General features: G+C 43.7%; 1 protein-coding gene across 3 annotated transcripts in view; it reads right to left on the bottom strand.

Moving 5' to 3' along the window:
• Fggy (FGGY carbohydrate kinase domain containing) overlaps window positions 1-9,899 on the bottom strand; it is a 373,913-nt gene that overhangs the window by 3,416 nt on the left and 360,598 nt on the right. For all 3 annotated transcript variants that reach the window (XM_013348239.2, XM_026781785.1, XM_005352745.2), the window contains exon 15: window positions 175-236. In XM_013348239.2, coding sequence (XP_013203693.1) covers window positions 175-236 — 62 coding nt within the window. The remainder of the gene's footprint in view (window positions 1-174; window positions 237-9,899) is intronic.

Below are 9,899 nucleotides of genomic sequence, written 5' to 3'. Positions count from 1 at the left end.
TCTGGCTTCTGGTAAACCAGCGTTCTCTCGTTTGGGAGGAATATATTTCAACCTCTAAGTAAAAGAGTGCAGGGGTTGCTCCAAGGTCCCTCCCAGACCCAAGGTCATCTCACAACAGTTGCACCTCCTCGCATGCTAGCTCTCTAGTCATTTTAGACAGAAATACAAACTTACTTTTTATCCTCATGTCTCGGGAACACAACTTTTCCCACTTTGCTCATTCTTGCCATTGCCTCCTGGTAAATGGAAAAAAAGAATGTTGAGGAGAGATGAACTTTGCAGGTAAATGGATGGAAATAAAAAAAGATCATGTTGAGTGGGGTAACTAAGAGCCAGAAAGACAAATGTCCCATGTTCTCTCTCACCGGAGGCTTCTAGCTTTGAATCTTCCAATGTGCGTACGCAGCCTGTAATAACTCCAGAAACCAGGAAAATAAAACAGAAACAGGGTTGCCAGGATATTGCCAGGATAAGGGAGTTAAGAGCAACAGAGAGGGGAATAACAGGATATAAGTAATCTGATCAGAGAAATGGGAAAGGGGGGCTCTTAAGAGAGAGGGAAGGAGCTAATACAGAAGAAGGGGAGGGGGAGGGGAATAGCAGGATACACGTGATCTGAGGAGGAAATGGGAAGAGGGGTTGCTTATTGGGGGAGGGAGGTAAATACAGAAGGAGAGGGAAATGAGTAGAACCGCAAGGAAGGTGTCTGAAAGGACCACAAGGAATCATGCCTTAAATATTTACCTAAAAACAAGATACTGTAGCTCACGTATAAATACACATATGTAGTTTTAATGAACTTTAATTGTCTGGACTGATGGTGCTCCCTCCAAGACCCGAAGACCACCTAACAAAAAACAAACAAATAAACAAAAAAACAAAAAAAAACAATACCAGACATAGAAACTCTCATTTGAGTTCTTGGTCAGGTCTGTCCAAGAAACTCCCAACCCAGCTTATTGTTGTTGCCCTTGGTTACCACCCAGAGGCAGAAGGTAAATCCTCACGGCTGAACATGCCACACCCTTTCGATACAAGGCCCAGGGACATGTGAGCTAGAACAGACTAGAGGACACCCGGTAAGCTTCAAAGGACAATCCTACCTAGCTAGGAAGTTTATGAATCGCATCAACAGCCAGCATGACATGAGAACCACAAAGGTACGGCAGTAGCACACATATTTTGGGGGTAACCAACAGCTCTCTAATTGGACTTAAGGCCTTCTCAACAAGAGGGAAACCATGACTGGTACAAGAAATCTAGTTAACTACTCGGGGCTATTGAAGTTGTGGTTGTTGGAGGAGACTCTACAACCTATTTTTTTTTCTTTTTTTTGGTTTTTTCGAGACAGGGTTTCTCTGTGGTTTTGGAGCCTGTCCTGGAACTAGCTCTTGTAGACCAGGCTGGTCTCGAACTCACAGAGATCCGCCTGCCTCTGCCTCCCGAGTGCTGGGATTAAAGGCGTGCGCCACCACAACCGATTTTTTAAACCTGCATGACCCTAACAACAAGCTATAAACATGCATCCTTAGTCCCACAAGGAAGCATGGTCCTCATCCCTCATCAAGGACCTAATCTTTGCAACAGACAGAGATCACTACCGAAAACTATAACCAATCAAAATGCAGGGTCGTGGAGCCCAGTCCCAGTGGATACAACTACAAAACATTCCTCTACCTAAAGCTCAGGGAGCACATGGAGAGAGGTGGGGAAGGGGAGAGGACCGGGGGGTTTCTTATAAGGTTGTGTCTCCTAGGAACACCAGGAATACACCCTTAAAGTCTCACCACTGTGAGTGCCCAGATGAGAACTGAGAGAGGATGACTCCAATGAACATGCCAAACTGGACCAGGAAAAGAAAGTGAGGTCTCAACTCTATGCAAAAACTACAGGCAGCTGAGGGTGGAGACATGGGATCTTCCACAGGAAAGAGCATGGCAGTGCCAAACTGTCAGCCCTGGAAATATACATACACCTAACCTTATATAGACTCAACAGGTTATACTCAGTAATATATATGTACATACATATATGCATGCAATAGCAACTAATGGAAAAAGTGGAAATGAATTCGAAGGAGAATGGGGAAGGGTTTATGGGAGGGTTTGAGGGAGGAAAAGAAAGGGGAAAATGTTGTAATTCTAGTATAATCTCAAAAAACAACCAAACCAAACCAAAAGACTCAAGGCAGGCTTGTGATAGGCAGGAATGCTAGAATTCACTACCCCCAAGGTACTCAGTTAAACATGCTTTCTCGCAGAGACTTGCTATTCTCTGGCACTAAGAACAAAAACCAATGGACAGTTAAGGTCGCATCTAGTAACCACCTATCCTGGGCCTCATATATAACTGTGCGTTGAGGTCTCTAGGACATACAACCCAGAAGGCAAAGCCCTTTGTGTCTGCATAGAAAAGAAGGGCTAGATTTCCTTGGGCAGTTTTCTAAGGCTTCTAACCCACGATAAATTCTGAGGGCACAGAGCCACTCCAACCTTGGCATCCAACAGACCCAACCATGGGATAGCATGAAAAAGCTCCACAGGAAAGGTCTACCTTAAGAACAGCTCTTACACTCTTATGAAGTCTGTAACTAGAGACACAACTTATGTCACCGATTTATGAATGACTTTGTATTAGACACTGCTACAGAAAATAGGTTAGATGAGGCATGCTCTTTGTCTGGGTGAAATTCATACTAGGCACAGGAGTGGTGGACTGCCAAGTCTTCCTGCAGTACAGTATACGTGAGCCTCTGTGTACCCAAGTGCATATCCAAGTGTCCCCATCCATCTTTGCCAACTTACTGATTCATTCAGTGGCACACTGTTAATGACCTTCTGGCGTGCTCTAACCAAAAGGTAAGCTATACCACAGCCAGGGCTTTGCCTGTAGCCTGCTGAATCCTAGCACCTAAAATATTCATAAAGCACAGAGAGCCACTTTGACATGTCAAGGACAACACTCAATACAGGAGGACAACAGAGAAACAGGTGATGGACCTTTTTCTCAAGGAGTTTGAGACAGAGTAGAAAAGGTGTTTGCTGGGCTCAAAAGACAGTATGGTAAGTGCTGTGCTACGCTCATTACAATGACCATTTAAAGCTCAGGTAACTAACTCAGGATTTCCACGCCGCTAAGTTGCTCTTAGGATTCTTCCTCGAGGACAGGATGGCTGTTCTGACCAGTGCTCTGATCTTCCAGCCCTGGATGAGCAGGCCCGTTGGTGAGCTAAGATGTGCTATACTAGAAAGTAGACTGGCGGCAGAAAAAACAGAGGGAAAGATCTGAAAATGGATGAAAAACTATTGACCAGGAATCTAGGAAGAAGAAAAAAAAAAAACCCAAGGGCAGCGGTTTGCAGTCATTCCGTGAAGGGCAGGCAAGCAAACACATCTTCCAGATACGCTGCTGCTCTGCCCCGGGATGTGTTGAGAGCCCTGGATGTCTCTGATTGTGTCAGGACATTTTTCTTCATAGATTTTCGAGATGGTTTTAGCAATCCCATCATCCACTTTGCTATTCATTCTGGTTTTGTTTTGCCGTTCCCTCTGCTGTGTCCTCCGAGAAGCTGCTGCCTTTGTTACCTCCCCGCAAGCTGGGAAATGCTCCCAGGGTGTGCCCTCCTGCCTTTGTTGGCTGTGCTTCTTCAGGGGCCTGAGACAACATTCCAGGGTTGCCTTCATGGGTGGGATCCAGGAAGCTTATCGAAGGTACTTATGTTCTTTTCTTTCCCACAGCAACAGATGTGCAGCAAAAGGCACACGCTGGGGAATTCTCTCTTCTTTTCTTCCCATTACTTCTGCTTGTTTTCAAAATAAGTTCCTGAGAAACCAGTATTCACAGTGGAGATTTGAAGGGTTTAAAAAGGGGCTATTTTGTTTTTTAAGAAAGGGCCTGCTTAAAACGTAGGTCAGGTACCCAGCCCACTGGGAATTTTGCAGACTCATCCCTGCTGCCTGCATGGCCCCTGGACTGAGTTATCTGCTACAGGGCAACTCGTACTTGAGACACGGTGCCAGGCTTTTTTTTTTTTTTCAAACATATCAGTCTCCCAATTAGTCCGTGAGTTCCTTCAGGAAGGAACTGTTAAAGTGGTTCTCACTGCCAAACTCAGCATCTGGGATATCACATGCATGCAGGAACGCCGGCAGAGTGAAGTTAGGGATAATATGTGGGACAAACTGTTAAAACAGAAGCTTCTGCTGAGGCCTAAGATGACAGAAATGATACCAGAGTGAGCTGGAAATCGCCCACCTTGGAGAGTTCATGTAAAGAGGGGCTAAGAACCCATGAAGAGTCTCTATGCCTTTCACCCCCACAGGTCAAACAGATGGGCCTCTCAGAGAAGGCTAGTTTACTGTAACCAGGGTTCCTTCCAGATAGAGTTATGAAGGAGGCCTCCCCCACAAGTCAGGCCCACAGGCACTTATGGGTCTCTAGAAACATCCACAGCAGCACCTTATCGGTCACCAGACATACCCACAATAGAGCCTTGTGGGTCTTTAGAAACATCTACAGCAGCACCTTATGGGTCGCCAGAAACAGCCACAATAGAGTCGTATGACATCAAGAACTAGGCACCTACACTTCAGGAGCCTAATTCTTATTTATGACAGTGCTCTCTGTGCCCTCCATCGCCTCACAAGAGGAGGAGAAATGGAAAAGAAACGATTGAACAATAGCAAACCCTGTTACATGTGCCACGCCCCAGCTGCAGAAACTGGGGAGTGGTTCACATTTACTGATACCTGTTCCTTGATCCGAGTTGCTGAATTTTGGCTGGATACCCCAACCTAAAGGTTCACACACAAGACTAGCATCACCACTGTCACTCTGTACTTAGGTAATGATCATAATTCTTAGGCAGGGCAGGAAAATGAGCTCCCTCCACAATGGGAAGGGGCAGTAAGAGTGAAGACTAAAGCTGGTTTTCTCTGTCTCGAGAATTTTGTGAATTGAAGGGTTGCCATGGAATGCCCACTGCTTGGGGAGGTGGGGGCTGGGGTAAGGGGGTGTAAGGAGTACAGATTGCTCATGTCCAGGAATTTGAAGCCAACCCAACATGGGAGAGAACTTGTCTTAGAGGAAGGAAGAAAGAAGGAAGAAAAGAAGGAAGGAAAAGAAAGAATTGTGTGACGTCTTCTACACAAGTTTTTGTTCCACGTAACTTGCTGAATACAAATTACATATGCGAACTTGGTAGATGAAAATACATTAAATTATTAACGAGTTCAAGAGAATGGATGATTTTTCTCTAATCAGAATTTTTCCACAGTGGCCTCTATTGGTCTTACCGTTGTAGGCAAAGCACAACGTTCTGCCTTACACGCTGTAAGTTATGGTCCCACACAGGACAGGTAGTCAACATGGCTCAGGCTCACCTTCATCTCCTGGAAGGCTAGCTGCATTATGGGGACCAGACACAGTCTGGAGATGGCCAGAGCAGCCAGGCTGTCATCACAAACAGCACTGTTGAGAGTCCCAATTTCTCCAGATAATTACCACAAAAGTGAAACCGCATGAATCTTCTGCCTGCGGTAAATATGGGAATCACTACAGTACGACAATATGAATTCATTATGGAAATGCTGACACATGCTAAATATAGTCACCCCCACAATATATTTCTGTTCAAAAGGACTTATTTGAAGTTGGGCTCTAAATTCATACTTTCTGTCAGCATGCAGGGGCCGGACAATCTCGATTTGCAGCACGCTATCCTCTTTGTTTGGGAGTCTAGACAGCACAATGAATAGAGTGGCTTTTCTTTTTCCTTCTTGCCCACACAATGAACGCTTTTTAAAAACAAAATATTTTATAAAATAGCATTTTAATCACTTCTTTTCTCTATCTCGCTAAGGCAGAGCTATAAATAAACCATGAAAGTTCACATTTGATTGTCACTTCTGAAAGCAAGTGCAGGGCTTCTGTAGGAAAAAAATGGGGTCCCTGTAGCCAGCCATGAAAGGCCTCATTCACGGACTTGACCCTTCCTTGGTGTGTCAAGGCTGAGATACCAGTCAGCACTCTGCTCCCGCTTCTCTGGAGGCAGGACTGGCAGTGGCCAGGCCTCTGGGTGGGCAGAGGAAACACTTGGCTATCATGTGCTCTGGGTTAGCTGTAGAGCACCGTTGGGCGGGCTGTCGGAAGTGAGGCCCCAGGAAGGAGTTACTCAACACAGCACATACTGAGGCTCACAACTAGGGGACTAGGAGCATTCTCCAACCTCTACTTTTGAGAACCATGGCCTTACAACTTGGGGAAGACTGCCAGATAAGGCAAGATTTCGATCATGGAGCAGCAGACAGAGCCTCGACCTGTCTAGAATTACATTATATAAAACAGAATAAATCAAGACCTGGTTTTGATGAGAACTAGCCTCCATGAAGCAGGGCAATGCTGAACACAATCCCAGCACCCATCACTGGTTGGTTAATGCTGTGAATGAAAAGTTGATGCTTATCACAATAGACATTGTAAGGTCATCAAAGCCAGTGTTTGCTGAGAGGCACACCTACACTCAGAAAGTACCAGGTGGTCCAAAAGGATTTTGGAGGAAAGTACCGCAAGGGCCATCTGTGTGATTTTCACTCCAAACAAATTCAGGTTTTCCTGTACTGAATATATAGACTGCATTAGAAGCAACAACTCAGCGACAGGTCGAAGAGCCGTATAGGCTGCAAGCAGGCTTCCTCCAGCACCAAGAGCCAGCTGCATGGTGCTTGCCTGGATGAGAAGCAAAGTTTGGATTCATCAATTATCTATGTATCTGCCAGGTGAATGTGGCAGCCCATGGGAAACAGTCATAGGGATCCCTGGGGCAAGTGGGCACTCTCTGGCTCAGTTGAGAGACCCTGCCTCAATGAACATGATGAAGAGGGGTCAAGAAAGACTCCTGATGGCAACCTTAGGTTTCCATACATGCACATACATGTGCAAGCCCATGATCCAAACATGAAAACATATGCATACATGCCACATACACATATACACATTTTAAAAATTCATAAAAAATGTATCTGTGTATGGTGGAGCATGTTTGTTATCCCAGCACTCAGGAAGTTGAGGCAGGAGAATCAAAATGTTAAGTCCAGCCTAGGCTGTACAGGGAGCTTTAGTTCCAACAAGCAAAAAATTCATTAAAAATGTTTAAACATTATTTAAAAATACATTGGCCATAGAAAGCAGACCTTTAGACATTGCATAGGCACACATATTTCAAAACATCTTTGTTTCAACTACATTTTGTTTCATAAAACAATCTTACTACGCTTTTACACAGATGTTCACACACTGAGATACATGTGCATATTTCTCATGATTGATTCAAAAATCTGGTGTACACAGCCTCAGCTGCCAGCTCCAAGGCCCCCTTTCCCGGGTGCTTACTCTGGGTTGGGGACCACACCAGCCACTTCACACACATAACCCTGTACTTTGTCAAATGTTCTTCTATAGATATTTTCACCTGCTCCCATTCTTTTGAATGACAGAACTGAATGGAGTGGGGAAGAGAAGGAAAACGAATAATATGCACAACGACACACAGCCAGTTTGTAGTGAAGCCCAGAAAGCAAGCTCAGTTCCAACTCCAGGTTATTGCTGGGCTCCATCCTCTGTCCACAGAGTTACCATCCTCTCTGTAAAGAACAACACGTGATTTTTGAGTTCTCTAGTCTTGAGTTCAAATTCCACTTCTACTTATGTTAATTGTGTTATCCATTTTAGTGTGCATGTGTTATGTGTTTGTGTGTGACAAACTTTAATACAGGGATTGTACTTTTCTTTACAGATGCTGGCACATAGTTCTGAAATCCATGAATCTGCCTTCTTGAGAAACTCTGACTCATTTTATGGGAACCACAAGCTCATGTGCTAATGTGTGGGCCGGGGCACATGACCCCTTCATAGAAAAACAGAAAATTTAGCAACATGATTTTCCTCTACTAAGTATTAAGAAATGGCTAATTGTTCTTTTATTTATGTTACTGTTGTTTACTTTTGGCATTGGACGCTCTTGACTTGCAGCTGGCACTCTCTTACCCAAGGCATTGACAACAAAAATGTCAGCTGAGAAGCAGGAAGAGAGGAGAGAGTGGGAAATGTCTTCACTATCCTCCATGATGCGAAGACCGGCATGCTGCTCACCATTCTGAACACTCATCTGTCACACACACGTTTATGCTGTTTAATTACACAGGGGTTCACAGCTTTTAAAAACACACAAACTGCATGTTTAGCATGTATACGTCAGTTACAACGTCTTAATTTTCAAATTATAAAAACAAAAAGACTATATATTAAATTTGTCATATATTTACATCTTCTTTTTCAATTTTAAAAGTGCCACTAAATTGAAACAAAACCTTGACAAGCCTAAGTAAAATACACCTCTGTCACACTTTTCTTTTGGACCTAAAAGAGTGAAGTCATGGGACATGTCTAATTCTATAGGAAATACACAGTAGAAAAATGCTGCATTATTAGGAGCAAATGACCTTAGGTCAGAACCTGATTTTGCTGTTTACTAGATATGTGAATATAAACTCATTTTCCCATCTACAAAACAGAAGTCATAACAGCTACTCACAGCTTGTTGAATATTGGCTACTCAACCCCAACTCTGACCAAGGGATTTGGACCCAGACACACTTCACATACACACAAACAATAAAAATAAGTGAATTTTTTAAAGTGAAGAAAACAGAATGCAGTTAAGAAGTTGCTGATGTGGTTTGTCTCTCAACAATGAGGCTGAAGTGGAAAATGAGAAAAATTGGTCACAGATACACAGACAAATCTGGAAATTGAAGAAAACATACCAAGACAAGCATTTTGTATTTAACTTTTTAAATACTGTACTTACATAGGAAATGCTGTTCCATTTGGGAGATAATCATTAGTTTAGGGAAGAAATAGCTTTGAAAAACATATTGAGAAACTGCCCCAGAGATGCCATTTGAACTCCAACAGAAGAACGCACTGTTTTCGGGTTGGGGTGATGAAGGCGCATCCCCAAGGAGCTGAGAAGTTTGGAACCAGTGAGTGCTTGTGGAGGGTCCTGGAGATGAGCCTGCTCACAGGCAATTCTCCAAAAGGGAAAGGTGTGTCAGAGGGAAGGGGGCAGCTGTGCGTCTGAAAGCGCACACGGGGTGAAGGGAAACCTAGCCTTCTGAGACTCCTTAAAGTTCATATTCATGCATACCGAAGCTTTGATAAGGTTTCACTTGAGAAGCATGTCAATTGATAAAATGTAATTGTTTTCTTTACAGTATGGGTTGACACCATATAAACTTGCCTTATTTTAAGAGAAACACCAAATGACACAGTTTTTTTTTTTTAACACAGAAAGGTGCAAATGCACATTTGGCAGTTGAGATAAATTGGTACAGTTTCTTTTTTATAGCTGACCACCATTCTTAGTTGGTCTCTTGGTTTCACATCTGTCTCTGTACAGTGGGCGTGGTCAGTTGGAAAGAGGAAAACATGCCGTGGGGATCATTGTAATGGCCTTCCAGAGTCACAAACAGACTTTTCTATGAACTCGCTCTGCGATGGTGATCAGGAAAACACCACGCTTTCTTCATGAGTGTTTTCTCATCTGCAAAGGTTGCTAATCACACACCTCTCATAGCATTGCCGGTAGTGGTGTGAGCGATATGAGGCACATCACACTCTTACATATTTTGTTATTCTGCCAGGGTGGACAACTTACAGTCCAGATCTTGTGTTTGATTCATTTACTGCACTAAAACCTGTGCTTGGCTGGAATCTACAATCCCTCAACATGTGCTGACTGAATACAATGACGTAAATTAGATTCTGTCTCTGGGCTGTTTTTACCCATGACACTTCTGACACTAAACGTGTAGATCCACTCTGCCCTCGTACTAATTAAT

Source organism: Microtus ochrogaster, chromosome 10, assembly GCF_000317375.1.
Source record: "Microtus ochrogaster isolate Prairie Vole_2 chromosome 10, MicOch1.0, whole genome shotgun sequence".
NCBI lineage: Eukaryota > Metazoa > Chordata > Mammalia > Rodentia > Cricetidae > Microtus > Microtus ochrogaster.
Note: the sequence above shows the minus strand (reverse complement) of the source record. Positions and strands in the feature narration are given on the sequence as shown.